Source organism: Podarcis melisellensis, assembly GCF_964234715.1.
Source record: "Podarcis melisellensis genome assembly, chromosome: 3".
Taxonomy (NCBI): Eukaryota; Metazoa; Chordata; class Lepidosauria; order Squamata; family Lacertidae; genus Podarcis; species Podarcis melisellensis.
Window position 1 is genome coordinate 36,858,657 of NC_138530.1, and position 18,115 is coordinate 36,876,771.

At 44.6% G+C, this 18,115-nt stretch overlaps 1 protein-coding gene across 1 annotated transcript in view; it reads right to left on the reverse strand.

The window, feature by feature from the left end:
- The window catches only part of DNAH8 (dynein axonemal heavy chain 8), a 153,177-nt gene that overhangs the window by 98,634 nt on the left and 36,428 nt on the right, over window positions 1–18,115 (reverse strand). The window contains exons 22-33 of the mRNA XM_081903566.1: window positions 13,043–13,187; window positions 10,520–10,632; window positions 9,908–10,014; window positions 9,036–9,144; window positions 8,541–8,727; window positions 7,295–7,491; window positions 6,416–6,542; window positions 4,982–5,217; window positions 4,786–4,890; window positions 3,892–4,005; window positions 3,056–3,118; window positions 331–431 (exon numbers count right to left, since the gene is read on the reverse strand). Coding sequence (XP_081759692.1) covers window positions 331–431; window positions 3,056–3,118; window positions 3,892–4,005; window positions 4,786–4,890; window positions 4,982–5,217; window positions 6,416–6,542; window positions 7,295–7,491; window positions 8,541–8,727; window positions 9,036–9,144; window positions 9,908–10,014; window positions 10,520–10,632; window positions 13,043–13,187 — 1,604 coding nt within the window. The remainder of the gene's footprint in view (window positions 1–330; window positions 432–3,055; window positions 3,119–3,891; window positions 4,006–4,785; window positions 4,891–4,981; window positions 5,218–6,415; window positions 6,543–7,294; window positions 7,492–8,540; window positions 8,728–9,035; window positions 9,145–9,907; window positions 10,015–10,519; window positions 10,633–13,042; window positions 13,188–18,115) is intronic.

The window sequence follows — 18,115 nt, forward strand, 5'->3', positions numbered from 1 at the left end:
TTCAGTTCCAAATCTAAGCAAAAGCTTTCTACAGCTGATTTTAACTGCTCATCTCTTAACACCCCTTCTGCCTCATCAGTCCCACGATTCACTTTTGATTGTGCAGAACAAACATCACATGCAAGACACATCTCATAGCTGTCCCTCCTTCTTTACTTCCTCCTGTGATTCTTCACATTATAGCAAGTTTTCAGAGGAGCTGAGTTCCGAAGATTATATATAGTGTCCCCAGTGTACAAATACAATATTGTGCAAACGTCTCTCCCATCATTAAAGCCTTCCTACAAAGCTTAACTTATTCTGGCAGGTAGAACAATTTTCCACAGTTACCTGATTTTATGTAAAACTTCATAGTCCGTGACAGGCAATCCAAATAGCTGCTCACCAGATGAATAAGTAATAAATTTCCTCCAGAGCTCATCAAAATTGGCCTAATAAATAACAGAAATTAACAAAGGATTTAGATTATGTAACACAAACATAGCTATCCTTTACTACATGCATATCCAAGACTAGTCCCTTGGGCTTCGTTCTCATATGAGAAGTCTGGGGATAAGATCAGGCATAACATAATGTTCATGATGCACTTTGTACGCATGAATGTATTACTTGCAGATCTCTGTGAATGCCAATTACACAGGGCCAGTTCAGTCTGGCATGCTAATCATTTGATGGCTGAAGCAATGTTTTTCAATGAAGTTGGTTCCTGCACTCAATAGCTATGAGTTGTCAAGTATGGAGTAATCAGGTGGCGAGAAATCAACTACTATATATGCAATGTTTATGTTAACTAGGCCACCAGCACTTTCTTAGATTGGTTTGGATACTGCAGTCATGTGATATCTTCTTATCAGAAATGCTTCATGGGATCAGCATTTAGATTTATTATATTTTAAAATGTTTCTAGCCCGCTTTTCTGTTTAAAAAGTCAATGTCCGCAGTGGCTCACAAATTAAAAGAAAGCATGAAAGAAAATAATAATAATAATAATAACAAAAACAATAATAATAATAACATCAATAATAATAAAGCCAAAATATCAGCTAGAGATTAGCTCCAGAAAAACACAGCAAGAGAAAACATAACAACTAATCTTCCCCTTGTCTTAACACAAAGCTTTGTGAGGAGAAAGATGTGAGAGGAGATGGAGAGGGAGTTCTGAAGCTTGTATGCATTGGCTGAAAAGATGCTGTCACCATATCACCTCCCCAACCTTTGAGAGCAGGCCATAGGGAATGCAGAACCTGCCTCAGATTAAGACCTAAGAGAGTGGCGGACAGCTCAGAGTGGAAGAAGTACTCCTTAAAATACCCTACTCCCAAGTAATTTAGGTTTTAGGTCCTAATACCAGGACTTCAGGTTGGGCCTGGAGCCCATGTAGTCAGCACAAACGACCTTGGTTCCCTACAATACAGTCACATGCACAAAGTCCTACAAAACAACTGGGGGAAAACAGGGAATTCGAAGTCTGCTGGTATAATATGTGGCAAATACATACATGTGAAAAGGCTTGGTGAATCAATTTGATCATTAGCTATAACACAGAAGTGGTTGGCAATGTTGCAGGGATCTCATTGCCCGTATCACGGCTGTTTACTAGGAGGGGGAGGGGAGGGTCAGCATGGTGCAAATGCAATGGTGAGAGCACAGGATTGACTCCTCCAGTGCATTTGCATCGCGACTACCTCACCCTCTACCTGCGAGTAAGCTGCAGTAATGTGGGTGACAAGTCAGACAAGCATCACTACTCTACCAACTACTGCTGCCATAATCAAACAATGTCTGAATTTACAAATAGAAGAGGAAGAAGAGTTTGGATTTGATATCCCGCCTTTCACTCCCTTTAAGGAGTCTCAAAGCGGCTAACATTCTCCTTTCCCTTCCTCCCCCACAACAAACACTCTGTGAGGTGAGTGGGGCTGAGAGACTTCAAAGAAGTGTGACTAGTCCAAAGTCACCCAGCAGCTGCGTATGGAGGAGTGGAGACGCGAACCCGGTTCCCCAGATTACGAGACTACCGCTCTTAACCACTACACCACACTGGTGTATGCAGAAAGGGGCGGCGGCTGCACACTGCACTCACATTCTGATAGTAGGCTACCTTGTACTGTTTGATGAGCTCTTCTTATCTTTCACAGAGTCAAACAGCTACACAAGATTTAGGGCAGTCATTTGACTCTCACAGTGCCATATAAAAGGTTAGTCTCAAGGTTATCATAATGAGAATCAAAGCAGCAAGAAATACGATGCCATAGGCCCCGATAAATGAAAAGTAGAAAATGTTTACAGATTAAAAACTTTTATGGGGCTAAAACTCAGATATAATGCAACACTTCAATAAAAACAATTTGGTGTATAACTAGTTAGAATGAAGCAAACCATCATGCAAAAATTGTTTTGGCTCCCCTTGTTTCAGAGTGGGTGCCTATAATACCTCACGCCAAAGACAAAGCAAAATGTGTGATGCAGTTACTGGAGAGTGTGAGTCTAAAACTGGGACTGAGGCTGAGGGGAATAACTTGCATCAACAAAAGGCAGGGGAAAAACACAGGCACGTTCTAGAGAAGTCAGTTTACTTCCTTCAGTTTGTCTTTCCCGTCTTTGACCACAAGGCGAAGCAAAATCCCTGGCTAATGATGCCACAAGCGACTTAGTCATGCTGGCCACATGACCCGGAAGCTGTACGCCGGCTCCCTCGGCCAATAAAGTGAGATGAGCGCCGCAACCCCAGAGTCAGCCACGACTGGACCTAATGGTCAGGGGTCCCTTTACCCTTTACTTTACCAATGGGAGAAGGTGAGATATAAATGTAATTGATTAATTAAGGTGCTCTGGGAGGCTTTTTGGCTGAAGGCAGGTAGAAATGCTCTAAATAAATAACCCATAAGTGAAGGCAAAATATTCTAGGGCACTGCTGAGAACTGTACTGAATAAGGTGCCCACCAGTGTCAATGTTCTGAAGAGTTTAACAAATCAAAAAGAAGGGTTGCTGAATCATCCATTAAGGCCTACCCAAATACCACACCACTCAGTTTAACATCTTAAACATTCTTACCTGAAATATCTGCAATCTGTTGCTAGCTTCTTGAGGTGGTGTATTTGGAACCATGGGTCCCTCCTGTAATAGGCAAAATGTAGCCAATAATTAATATATATATTTTTAAAAAAACTCTGAATCCTATGCCCCATTCTCATATCCACTCAACACACATAGATATCACAAGGACTAGATGTATTTCATGTTATACATAGGAATGCATATGGAATTTGATTTCCATAAATTCCAATACAAACTGGTCTGATTATCTCCCATAACAGAATGCAACTATCTTTCAGATTTTGCACTTCTCTGAATTTTGGTGCCACACTTGGGTAAAAAAAATACTTCAATACATTAAAAATAAATAGCTGTAAAATAAAATAAACTTAGAGATGCACATGTTGCGATAAAATATACATTTAAATCCGTATTTTTGGAATTTATTTATATCCCAATATGATTTTAATGCATTTTTTAAAAAAGAAACACCTGCAGATGAATGTAGGAAAAGGAGAGAAGTTTATTAATTTATTAATAAAGGAATGCAAAACTGATATAGGCTTTAAACAGACTGACCTGTCCATCATATGTTATAGGCCTTCATGTATTAGACTGCCTATAATACATATTCTAAAACAGAACAGCAGAATTGTTTTTGACTGGATATTATAATTTCTGCTAAAACCATATATGACCTAAATTTAATTTTTTCAAACCACTTGCTTTTTCTTAATCATAGTGCTTTGCTTTGCTTTGCTCAACACAAGCCAAATTAGATGAGACAGTTTACATATGTATAGTGTGAGATATATATGTATGTGTGTTCTCTGCAAACTGTTCAAATAAATTACCATTTCATATGCTGTTTCATAGCTCGACACATCCTCACGGAAAACCTCAACAGCCTCCAGTAGCTGGCTCTTAAACTTGGGCTGCACTTGAATCAGCTCATCTTGAACACTGGCCTGCAATATAAATGGTTGTTCAAAAACTCCAAGAAAGTAGCACCCGTACAGTTTCAACTTTATCTATTCAAATGTGGATGGGCTGCCCTCCAACTCTAGGACTCAGACAGCAAATGTCAGTATGACGTAGAAATAAACTGGTTTACAAGTTGCCTCTTCGGAAGGATTCCAAAATATATGGAGCAGAAGAATTACACAGAACTAAAAAACAACCAGGTCTGTATTTTGTAGAAAGAAGATTTTGAGAGCATCATGGGCCAAAAGCAGCTTAGTCAGTGGAGTACACTGATGGAACCCAGCTGGTTCCCCCACCATTGTGTCCATTCCACACTGTCTTCCCTATTACCTCTCCCCTCCCCAGAAGTGGCAGTGACCAGGCAGTTGGAAAGCAAATGTCTACCATGCTGGGTAAGTACTACTGTCATGGGTGCATGGATGAGGAGCAAAAGTTCAAGTTCAAGTGAAAAGTCCTGGAAGATCATAAAGGGAAGGGATATGCATCTTGCAGCCGGAAGAGGTAACTTGGTTTGGAAAGAAATGTGAAACACGGCTATTAGAATCATAGAATTGTAGACTTTGAAGGAGCCACAAGGGTCTTAAAACAAACAATTGAGGAACACAAATCTGCAGTCCAGAAGCACCATAGAGATCCATAAACCAGGATTGTTGATCTTGGAGCACAGGCCAGATGACCTTATACACTCTAAGCTGATACTAATGAACTTTTATGAACTGCCATTAATTAATTCTCACATAATGGTGTATGTTTCATATACTTACGGCTTTGCTTTGCAGCTTTATGAAAGAGTACCGTAATGTATCAACTCCTTCTGATTCCTCTTTTGTCACTTCAACTTCAAATCTATTTAAAATTGTATAAGCTTCCTAAAAACAAACAAAAAGAACAGGATGCCTCACAATTCATATTGTCAAAAAAGTAATGTCAACCCCAGCTCTTAAAAAAATAAAAACTTACTTCAATGGGCCCCATAGTCATATCCATTTCTATTTCCTTGTCTCGTATATGAGCCAGAGCTTCCATAGCAAATCTGACATCATCTAAATCTCGAATTGGTCGAGATAGTTTTTTCAAATATTCTGCTATAAATGTTATCATGTCTTGCATTTTCTTCTTGTACTCCTCATTTAAATAGCGGCAGAGTAACATTTTCCATGCTTTAGCTTCAATTGAGAGCGCCAATTTCATTGGTCCTATGGAAAAATTACAGTCTCTAGATCATACTGTACACAGAAAGCAACTACCTTTTTGCATGTCACACATTGAAAGGAAATTGCACAAACAAGTTTAAAACAAAACAGCCTAGTCAGCAAAATTACAACCTTTAGGCTGTGACCCAAAAATTTTAGCAAGTAGTTTTGCATGCCAAAGGGACTTTGGATTTGTATTTCCTAACCAACAGCTTTCAGAGGAGTCTCTTCAAAATGAAGGCTGTGCATCCTTCAGGCATGGGTCTATACGATGCAGCAGGATCTCAAATCGTTAAGCGGAAACTTAATGAGTCTTTCCTGTTCAATTAGTGCTAGATGATCAAAACCCTGCTTCTTTAGATTTTGGTTATAGTTAGTAAAATAATATATGTTATTACATCTTCATGCTTTAGTCTCCCCTTTGATCTCCCTAACAGAGCCCCCTGATGTCAAGTATCTAATTGGAGTTATGTAACAATTAGAGCCAATAAATTTAGTCATGGGGGGAGGGGATGTTTCCACTGTGTAACTATTTCCTATAACAGGGAATCAAGAGAAGACCTAGCAGTGCACAGAGGCTATCCATCACACGTTCCAAGAATATGCAAAGCGGCACATAGGGCTGCCTGTGCTGGCCCTGCCCTCCTCTGCCTTCAGACATTGGACAGACAGTGTGAAGAGAAAACCCAAGCACGTTCAGCTAATTGTGCATAGACTCTTCCATCCTCAACTGGAGGTCTCAGTCGCATGGAGCTGTCAGGGCTGCTCAGAGCTCCCCAGCCTCTCCATATGTTCACAGAGCACAGTTCACAGATAATAACTTCTGTATTGGACTTTAGAGATGAGTGGGTTATTTCCTAACATAATATGGTTGGTTACTGGGCTATGGCATGATCTTTGTCTGCCTAATAATTGTAGTTCAAAGTAAAATTTCCACAAATGCCAGATTTGTGTTGCTATAACAAAATTCCAACTCAGTGCTATGACTGTAAAAAAAAAGTATTAAGGCATTTCTCTAGGATGGACAAAAGACAATCTGAAGACCTAGAAACAACAGAAAAGGGTCAATTCAAGATTGCAAGATCAACTTGCAATTGATACAACTATTCCAAACACTGCTCAGAAAAGCAAAGAACTTGTTGCCCCCAAAGTGACAATTTATTTTCCTGCACATTGCACATAAAGAAAATGGTTTTCATACCTGTATTCAGTTCAATGGGGCCAACAGAAATTGTAGGTTTTAAATCTTCTATCTCTTGTTCAAAGGTAGCGTAATGAAGAATCTCTGACCTGATCTCAGTCAGAGATGGGTTACTGGCTAAAAATTGCTGTAAGCAGTTGGAACGGATTATTAACATGAATTATTTTATTCTGTTAAAACAGTATTCAGTATTGTAGTGTTACTTCAAAGGCTACATAAGGAGTGTGACACATGCATATAGCAGCTACATCAGAGCTGCAAATAGCAGCTCGCCCAGGACATATTGCACTGGCCTGCATTGAGTCCCCCACTCCAAATCCTGCTCTCCATGGACGCTGCCACCTACCAACTACCAGAATAACCCAGGAGCCTATTCCACCCGCTTAAAGTCAAGATTCACAGTGGGAACAACCCAGTGGCGTAGCGTGGGCTGTCAGCACCCGGGGCAAGGCAAGTAATTTGCACCCCCTAACCTGTGGATTTGCGCCCCCTAACCCGTGGATTTGAGCCCCCTAACCCATGGATTTGCACCCCCTAACCCCCAGATGTTGCGCCCGGTGCGGCCAGCCCCCCCTGCACCCCCCACGCTACGCCACTGGAACAGCCCTGCACTTCAGTTTTCAGCCCACAAATACAATACAGCACTTATGTTCAGCTCCTCAAGCAAACTTTTTTCCTTCTGCTTTCTGGTAAAAACTGTGAATGTTGTTATATGAATAGGGTAGGATTTGAGAGGATTCATGTGAGTCCAGGTCATCTGCACCCAGGGGACACTGACACTTAAGAGACCCTATGCACTAGCTTTTGAACCATGAACCAAGTTGAGTAAAAAGAAATGTAGTGCTTAAAATCACAACGAAGGCTCAGAATTCAGTTTACCTGAACTTTCGCATCCCTGTCTTCTGTCCACAGAGCTTTATATTTTTGAAAGTCTTGCAGCGCTTCACTAGCTGCTTTCCGTACAGAGTTTACTGATGAGGACAGAAGCACAACTAACTTGGAAATATCTTTGTGTTCTGCCACTCCTGGATAGAAATTTCTCAACTTTCTTGCAGGATATGTCTCTTCTGGTGTTTCTGAGAAATATGGTTAACAACATAAATTCTGTAGCCTCTCTTTACACTCCCCTTCCATATATCAAAGCAGAGCAAAAACGTAAACAGCAGAAATCTACACTAATGAATATGTATTTCTTATTGAGCATAATCCATAAAAAAAAATCACTGAGATTTAACAAGTTTTTTATTTTTTTTATTTAATAGACCGGGTGACTACTTTACATTTCTTGGATTGTGCTCTCAGAATCTATTATACTTACTTACGTATTTCTGAGAAATAAAGACTACTTTTGTTTTTTGTTAATCCCTCTGGCACTCGCCGAGGCTTATTTCGTTATCTGGAATATATATCCTTTGCCTACTAATCAACGATATCAAGGGGGCTTGCAATATAGTCAATGTACAATAGGGATGACAGAGGATCTGAATACATTTGTTTAGGATAATGGTCCAAATACCCTCTCTTTAGATATACACTTTTCCCTTCTTCCCTCGCTGGCTGGCAAGCAGGCCCATAAAAGCAAGGGTTTTGGCCACACGAAAACACAGCAAATGTAAGTTGCGCTAGACAACTCTCTAAGGTATGTTCGGGTTCATGGGGCAAAAAGCAGCACGATAGCCAGAGGATGCACCAAGTCCCCTCAGAACACACCCTTTCTGCTCTCCCTGGTTCCCCAACCCAAGAGGTGGTATCTAGTTGGCCTTGCTCATTTTTAAAAATTAAAGTGGCAGGAAGCTAAAGTCTCAGTTGCTAATGGCGCCACTGCTCTTTTGCCATGGTGCCACTGGGTTGTTTTCGGGGGTCATTTGGGTCCTCTGGCCTGTGCAGGATCCTCTGGGGTGCACAGGATCCTAGACCCGAGAATCAGAAGTTGAACAAGTAATACATAAGAGGGGGTGTTCTATCCACAACACCATGCACATGTCACTTAAAAATTGGGCATTTCACAGTATAAATGCCCAGCTGGAAGTAGGCTGGGTTAAGTGTAGCTTTAAAGAACAGTTTTGAAATTTTGGAAGCAATGGCACTTTGTAATGGAAAAGAGGAGCAGAGGCTACTAACTTACTTTCTTCTTTTCTCGCTTTCCCTCCTATTAAGCTGGGTGATGCAACAACATTGCTTTCCAGGGTGGTACTGGATCTTGGCGGGTGGTGCAGCTGACCCCAGTGTGCCACCCCACGGCTTACATCCAGTGTCAACTGAATCATGCGGTTGATGGCTTGCTGGATATCATCCAAACTAGGCACCATTACCTATATAGAACACATAAATGCTTTCCATTAAACACAATGTCTTAAACCCAAATGTAACTCTCTTGAACCCAAACACAGTTTGGCAAGCATTTGCCATCAGCAGCCCATAAGCTTGTGAGTTCTCAGCCAGAAGCTCTGGGTATTCTCATTTTAAAAATTTAAAAATTTTAAATCATCTCTAGATTTTGTATGTGAGTTGTACACTACTTCATCCAAATCTTCAAGAAATCTATTGAACAGCACTGCGAAAGTTAAGATAATCAGAAGAAATTAAGGAGCTCGCCTTCTTGATTGCATAAATCACTTACAACATTTGGAATAGCTAAGTGCACTTCAGCTTTTAGAAATGTAATAACATCTTCGGGTTTAGTAGTTGCTGTCTGAGGTAAATAGGGTGGCCGTCCAAATGAGCTGGAGCTGAAAAGGAAACAGGAAATATTTTATTGATATGCCACTGCAAAATGCTGAAATGGGGAGGGGGTCAGGAAGAGAACAGAACAGAGGACACACCAAGAGGGTTCTATGGGGCAGCAAAGGGGAGGTTGAAGAGAGGAAGGGGGAACATCCAGCTCTTCCAAGACAGGGAAAGTCTGGTCAATTGCTGTGTTTGTTTTCTTATGCCAGTGGCAAAAAAGTAGTAGCATTTTGAGAGTTGTGAAGGAATAGGACTGAGTCTTGTGGGGAAAGAAAATCCACTTCAAGATTTGAGAAGACAACCTGTTCAGTTCAGTTCAGATCAATTTATTGTGTTTAGTGAGCAGCCATTACAACCTGTGTAGAATTTTCTTCACCACACAAAGCCTCTTTTACCACGTAGGTAAAGGGACCCCTGACCATTAAGTCCAGTCGTGGCCGACTCTGGGGTTGCGGCGCTCGTCTCGCTTTATTGGCCGAGGGAGCCGGCGTACAGCTTCCGGGTCATGTGGCCAGCATGACTAAGCCGCTTCTGCCAAACCAGAGCAGCGCACGGAAATGCCGTTTACCTTCCCGAAGGAGTGGTACCTATTTATCTACTTGCACTTTGACATGCTTTTGAACTGCTAGGTTGGCAGGAGCTGGGACCAAGCAACAGGAGCACACCCCGTCGCGGGGATTCGAACTGCCGACCTTCTGATCGGCAAGTCCTAGGCTCTGTGCTTTAACCCACAGCGCCACCCGCGTCCCAACTTTTACCACGTACCTTGAAACAAATATTCGCTTTTTAAGGGCATCCAAGGATAATCGAGTAGCTTTCTGTAGGCTGTCCAGCAACTGATGACTAAAATATGCAACTACTTCTTTGCATTCCTACAATTAAGAAGAATGTGTTCCTGTTAAATATATCCCAGAAAACAGCCAACATTTTATCTCTCTTCTCTTTTTTTCTTCAAACCAATAGATCAGTTATCTAGTTATTACTGAGTTGGTCACAGGGGATTCTTGTGAGACAAAATGAGATTTGACGTAGAATCTTCTTACGTCCAGTAAAGCACCAGACCAGGAAACTCACACCTTGATCCTTCTTCATGGTACAGATCCTGCTTTGCCCTTCTATCTGCCCCAAACCCTGGGACTACTAAACTTGCCCTTGCTTGACCTCAGTGATGGGCATTCCCATAGTTCAGGACAAAAGACTGCAATCCTACTCTCACTTCTAAGTACCCCCAAAAGAATGGAGAGAGGAGGAAAAGCTAAATAACATTTGAAAATTGTCTGTACAACTTGTGTAACAGCTTTGTAAATAATTTTCTGTTCAGTTTCAGTAATGTGCGTCCTGCACTATATATCTGGTTACTCATTTGCAATGGAATACCTTTTTAAACTCATCTTCCTTCTCACTATCCTCAGCGTCTTCACTACTAAGGATACCTGAAGACGCAGAGGTCTTCTCGTCTGATGAACTTCCAAATGCTACATGCTTCCCTTCTATTGAAAATAAGATATAAAATAAATTTAATATAGTTCATTCAACTGATAGTCCTGTGCAGAAGTTCATACCAAACACTGTACATACGATGAAAGGGAAAGGATTACTGTCAGCTATTCATGCACTAAGACCTACTTTTTCCATAAGATTTTGCATACGTAAAGCACAATACATATAGGCCTCATCCCTGCAACCAATACACTACAAAATTGAGGTTAATAGGTCATGTAGGTCGAGCCTTTGCACAGTGGGACCTATGTATATAAACCCCTCCACAAATGTTAATTCAATCATAGGAAGGTCAGACAAAAACTGGGTAGGAACAACATGGGAGGCAGGCAGGCCACATTCACCCCAATTCTTCATCAGGTGAATAGTAGACATGGCTCACACTCAGCCCCACTTTGTGCATCACTGCAGCTGAGCCAGCCCTTGGCACCAAACATTATCCCAAAGTAATGGATCCGATTTGCCAATTTCCCTTACCTATACTGCTCTAATATTCCAGAGACCGTTCACCTTGGAGACCTTCTGCATAAATGGGTACAGTCTACCCTGAGATTTATACTGTCACTGGATGCTATTGGAATGGCAATAAAGTTGCACACCACAACACTCTTCACAGCTGTGCAAGATTCCAGGGGTTACAGTCGCTTACTCAGGGTTCATGTTTAACTTTGGAAATAAGGCACAGCTGAGACTGTAGTGTCTTTACAATATATGGTTTATTTACACACATCTATATAACCTGAGCCTACTGTGGTGGGTTTCAAGGCGTTACACTCAAAGAGAGTCTTGTTTCCTCCGTAAGCACAGCCCTGAATTCAAAAAGAAATCCACCATGGTTCTCTGAACCTCTGCAGCTGGCAATATTTTGCATGCTGCCTCTTCCCTCCAGCCCAGCAAAACTCTAAAACTCTACTTCAGAAGTTTTGTCTTTCTAACTAATTATGAGTTGAGTGAGGGGCCCCTCTCATTTGCCTTCTGGCACAGAGCCACTCCCTTTGTCACAGCTATCAAGTCATCTTTAGTGGCCATCACAAGGCTGGCTCCTGGCTTGTATTTTTAACATGCTAAAGTCAGTGTATTACACCCAGGAATTAGAAGCGGGGTCCAGGCACCCCACAAACCTATAACAATACTTTGCAAGGCTCAAGCCCCTCTCTCGGAACAAAACCATTCCAGGCAACCTGCCCTTCAGAAAGAATAGAGAACTCTCCCAGTGGCTCCTGCTGATTTTGATTACTGAACCAATCAGTCTTCAAGTTGTCTACCCAGTGCACATATTCTGCTACCAGAGATCTTAAATTCTTCTCTGCCTGTACTAGAAGCAATGTCACTTCTGACTGCAGTGCACGAGATTTCATACCCCAATGAATGATATGTGTCTTTGTGGTGGCATAGTCCAGTCTTATAATCACATATGAAGCTTCATCCATGGTACAGAGTGCTACAATGCCAGTCTTGCCACCTAAAGATCTAACCGATTTAAGCTTTGACTTATGACAGACTCCATGCACCCTGTACCATCGGTTCTTGGCAGCATGCACTGCAGTCTCCAGACTTGTGTCTAGCAAGGCACCCAGGTATTTTACATGATGTGTTGGTATCACCTGACTCTCTGTTGCATTCATTAAAAACCCATAGTCCTCCGGTCTCAATACACCAAATGAAGGAATGATGATGACCAGATCATGATGATGTCCAGGTAAGGGTACAGATGTATCCCTACCTGCTGTGGATAAGCCATAACAGTCACCATGATCTTTGTGAAGACCCCAGTGCCCACTTGAGAACAGCTGGTCTCAAGATCAGGCACTGAATAGGAAGAAGTGTACTGAGGATTGTATTGCAAAATGCCTATTTGAGCTCCAGCCTGGATAAAGAAGCAGGCTCCTAACAGATCACAAATCTACCAGTCACTGCTGGTGTGATGAACCAGGAAGGCAGGCAGGCAGACTGAATAGGGTGGGGTGGCAAAAAGATGTAATGAGGAACAATAACAATAGTGTACAGGATATTGGCAGAGCAAGGGAGTGCAAGGGATGGAAGCTCCTGTGAACATGCCCCAGAAATGATATATGTTTTTTAAATATTATTTTTTATATTTGTATCAGTACTTTTACAATACTGTTCTGCTGTTTTTATGTAGTATTTTTGTATACTGCATAGAGATTTTTAAATTTGGAGCAGTTTAGAAATGCTTTTGAATAAATAAATGAATGTCACCTTTGAAGCATTAAAAAAACAACCTTCTTATAATCATTGATAGTAAGGAATCTTATATATTCATCTAATCTTGGACAAAGAACACACACACCTCACAGAAAATGGGAAAATAAAACGTGCATGAATAATGTAACTACTTGGGGTTTTTTGAACATTTCACACAGGGATATAAAAAAATACCTTGTGCTTGAAATTTTTTCACAGATGGTTTTTTAGTACGCTTAACTTCATAAATATGCTCAAATATAGATATCAGTTCTTGCACAGCATCTTCTATGTGTCTGCTTCTGTTGTTCAATATTTCAGCCCATTCCTTGGTGCATACCTGTTCATGATATACAGGAAGAATGTTTACAATACTGGGGGGGGGGGGTCAGAACACTTGGCCAAGGTTTAAATTCTTTTAGTTAATACCAATAATATATCACAAATGAAAAATTATTTTGAAATGTATTTAATTACGGTACTTATTGTTACAAAAAGTGACACATTTTAACTTTGATTTACACATATCACTTCTGAAGATTCAAAAGCAATAATCTTATATTTACCACTACCAGTATTTTAATATTATCAAAATTTGAAGTGCTTTAAACCAGAACAAATCATCTGGCCTTAAAGTTTCAACAATCAGTCTTATTAGTCAAAAATCAGTCAAAATCAGTCAAATCAGTCAATCAGTCAAAAAGATCATATTCTTCCAAAAATATCTTATAAGGACTGAGTTCCTATGGCAACTGTCACGGCCACCCAGGATGGGTCCCAGCTCACAAGAGACCTCACTCCGTTGCAGTTTATTTACAGGAAAAGTTTATTGAAGATTTCTGCTTCTCATACAGTTCAGCATTGTGGCCGTACGTCTGTCACGTTAGACCGCTGAAGTCCCCTCTGACTCCTCCCCTCTTCCACACCAACTTAATAGCCTGGCTCTAGACCACCTCTTCCTCTCCTTTCTTTTCCGCAGGGTCTTCCTGCCCCCCTGGGTTCCCTCTCTCCGTGACTCGCCTGAGGCTGAATCCTCTGCCGCCTCTTCCCCCCTCCTTCTGGCTTTGGGGCCGGGCTCCTCCCCTGAGCTCTCTCCACTTCCGCGCGCCTCTACGTTTGAACTTGGCGCGCGTACGTTGCTCCTGACCTTTCTTTCGACCGCTACACCACCCTTTGTTCTGCTCTCCACCCTTTCCGGCTGAACACCTTGCTCCAACCCCCTTTCTCTGTTCTCTCCTAATCCTGCTCCCTCCGAGAGGCTGACGACTCCACCCCCTTTACTCCGTTCCAGCTGAGACGCCTCTTGCTGCGTCTGTCTTCCACTGGGCTCCTCTCCGCTTCTCCCTTCTCCTCCCTTTTGCTTGATTAAGGTAACCCCCTTTTGAGAATCCTCTGACTCGCTGCTCAGACTCGTGGATTCCCTTAGAATTCCGTCATCTTCTTCCTCATCCTTCTGCCCCTCCTCCCACTCGCTCTCCGTCTCCTCTGTCATCTCCTCCTCTCTCCCAGAAACCCTGACATCCATCCCCCCCTCGAAGCCCCCCCTTCCCCCCTCCCGCTCGCCGGGTGCAGGTTGAGGAAAACGTGGTTCTTCCGGGGTCGGTTCAGGATACAGGTTGTCCACTTCAACGTTCTCCTCTGGCAGCTCCGTATATGTGTGTTCGAACTCGGGTTCCCCACCCAAAGACATCACAGTCTCTTCCTCCATCACTGTTTCTCCTGGCGCTGCCTGCCAAGGACCTACCATCCATCTCTGACTCCATGCCTCCCTTGGCTGATCCACCCACCAACAAGGGCCTGTCTCCTCCCCCCCCAGTCTCGGATCCCTGGTCGGGCTTGTTTCGGGCGTATGGCCCTCGGGCGAGGAGAAACCCTCGAACGTGCTGTCCGACAAAGTGGGCGTGAAAAGCCAATCATCAAAATACTCCTCGGGCATGGGCTTGTGCGGAAAAAGTGCATGGAACTCCTCCTTCAACAGGGGTTCGTCCAACGCGTAACCCGGCACCCAGCTATTGGCAGAGGCCGGAGTGCCTTCCCTGGCGAGAAAATATTCAACTCCCTCCTCCCCCCATCTCGAGTCCAGTATCTCTGTGACCTCGTTAAGAGGTTCTGGTCTTGGCGATTCCCCCCTCTCAGGCGCCCTCCTACGTGGCTCTGGGGGTGCTCCTGACTCTTGAAACTTGTGTGGGGTTTTGTAGGGAGTGAGCACCGACCTATGAAAGACCGGGTGCACCCTGGAACCCTCCGGAAGGGCTAGACGAAAAGCCACCGGATTGATCTTAGCCTCAACTTGATATGGCCCTAGCTGCCTGTGTCCTAACTTCTTCTTGGCCAATGACCTGGCCGGCATCGCGTGGGCTGCTAACCACACCCAGTCCCCAACCTGGATGTCCTCTCCCGCCCTCCTGTGCTTATCGGCCTGCACCTTATACGCCTGTTTTGCCAGCTCCAAATGTCTCCGCAGCTCCTCGTGCACCTCTTGCAACTCCGCTGCAAACTGGTCGGCATCTTGAGGCCCCCCCCCTCCTGGTGCCGCAAATCTCGGGAAGGTCCTGGGATGACGGCCATTGTTCGCGAAGAAAGGCGTCACCCCGGTGGATGCGTGTTTCGTGTTGTTGTAGGCGAATTCAGCCATCGGCAGATAGTCCACCCACGCCGCAGGTCGCTGGTTGGCGTAGCACCGCAGGTACTGCTGCATGATCGCGTTGACCCTCTCCGCTTGACCGTTGGTTTGTGGATGCCTCGCCGATGTCAGGTTGATTTTGACGTGCAAGATGCCCAGAAGCTTTCGCCAGAAAGTGGAAACAAACTGGCGCCCCCTGTCGGACAAGACGGACTGCGGAAGTCCATGCACTCTGAAGACGTGATCGATGAAGAGCTTTGCGGTCTGTTCTGCCGTCGCCACCTTGGCACAAGGGATGAAGTGCGCCATCTTGGTGAACAAGTCCACCACCACTAACACCGCCGTCTTACCTCTGGAGCTGGGCAGGTCTGTAACAAAGTCCAACGCTACCCTCTCCCACGGTTGCTGCGGTGTCTCCAGCGGTTCTAGCAATCCCGCCTGCTTCTGGTGCACTGGTTTGGACCTCTGGCAGATATCACACCTGGCGACGTAGTCCGCCACCTCTCCTCTCATCTGGGGCCACCAAAAGTCTCTAGCCACCAACTCCATCGTCTTCTCTTTGCCGAAATGGCCTGCACTAGGGGCGTCATGCAATTGTTGCAGAACCTTGGCTCGAAGCTCGTCGGTGGGCACGTAAAGGGCACCCTTACGAGTCAAAAGTCCATCTTGCAATTGAAACTCATCGTTGTCTCGCGACCCTCCGCGTAGCTCCTCCATCTTAGACTGTGCAAACTGATCCCTTTGCAACGCGCGTCGCACCGCGTCCAGGTCGACTGCGATGGTAGCGCACGTCCACGCCTGCGGTGCGAAAATGTGCTTTGCTGCGATTGGAGCTGCTTCCTCCAAGTATTGCGGCTTTCGGGATAGCGCGTCTGCAATAACATTGGAGTCTCCTGGGATGTATTCTATTTTGAAGTCGAAGTCCGCGAAGAACTCCGCCCAGCGCATGTGTCGCTGGGTCTGCAACTTAGCCGTCCGCCAATACTCTAAGTTCTTGTGATCCGTGCGGACCTGCACCGTGTGCTTGGCTCCTATCAAGAAGTGTCGCCACGCTTTGAAAGCTGCATGAATGGCCAACAACTCCCTGTCCCATATGGTATAATTGCGCTCCGTCTTGCTGAGCTTCCGGGAGTAGAACGCACCCGGTCTCCAGTTGCCTTGTGAATCCTCTTGCAAAAGAACGGCCCCAACCGCTCTGTCTGACGCATCGGTCTCTACCCGCATGGGTCTGCCGGGATTCACGTGGAGCAGCTGCTCTTCGGAGGCGAAAAGACCCTTAAGCGTCCGGAAGGACCGCTCCGCTTGTTCGGTCCAGACGAACTTCTTCTTCTTGGAACTGAGGGTGTCAGTGATAGCCGCCGTCGCGTTCGCAAAGCCTTTAATAAACTTGCGGTAAAAATTGGCAAAGCCGATGAACCTCTGGACCTCTTTCCGATTTCGAGGGCTTTTCCAGTCCAACAGCGCTTGAACCTTAGCCCTGTCCATGGCCAGTCCCTCGTCGGACAACTTGTAGCCAAGGAAATCAACCTCTCTGACATCAAACTGGCATTTTTCCAACTTGGCGTACAGCCTGTGTTCCTTCAGCCTCTGCAGGACCTCCCTCACGTCCTTATCGTGATCCTCCGGCGATTCCGAGAAAATCAGGATATCGTCGAGAAAGCAGACACACTTTTTGTAGAGGAGACCTGCTAGCACGTGGTGCATAAATGCTTGAAAAACGTGGCTGCCATTTTGGAGGCCGAAAGGCATGACTCTGTATTCGTACGTGCCCAGAGGGGTGAACATGGCGGTCTTCCACTCATCCCCTTTCCGGATGCGGATGAGATTGTAAGCTCCACGTAGGTCCAGCTTGGTGAAAATCTTGCCCCTCCTGACGGTCGCTAAAAGGTCGTCAATCTTGGGCATGGGGAAAGCTTTGGGCTTAGTCAAGCTGTTTATGAACCTGTAATCCACTATAAGCCTTTTTTGGGGCGTGTCTTTCTTCTTCACAAAGAAAACAGGGCTGCCTCCCGCTGCTTTAGATTCCTGGATGAAACCGCGCTTGAGGTTATGGTCTATGAACTCCCGAAGCTCTTGCATTTCGTCCTCCGACATGGAGTACAGCTTGGCAGCAGGCAGTTGCGCCCCTGGCACTAAATCAATCGCGCAGTCGTAAGGTCTGTGAGGCGGCAACTTGTCAGCTTCCTTCTCACAGAAAACCTCCAAGAAGTCCTGGTACTTGTGAGGCACTGTTTGCACCATACCCAGATGCAACTGCTGCTCGGCTTCTCCTCCCTGATCGGTCTGAAAGCAATGCTGAGCACAATACGATGAACAAAAGGTGATCTGCCGCTGATACCACGCAACCGCGGGACTGTGCCTCTCCAGCCAACTCATGCCTAACACGATGGGCGTGTCCGATAAGTGGGTGACATTGAAACTAATAAGTTCTCGATGGTTGCCAATCTGCATCAGCATGGGAGGGGTTTGCTGCACCACTTGCCCCCCCAGCAACTTCCTGCCGTCTACCGTGACCACGTTCAGAGGCGTCGTTGCAGGCAGGAGCGCCATGTTGTGCTGCTTAACGAACTGCAGTCCCACGAAGTCGGCGTTGCTTCCCGAATCGATCGTTATTGGAACCTCGAGGAGTCTCCCATCAGGCAGCT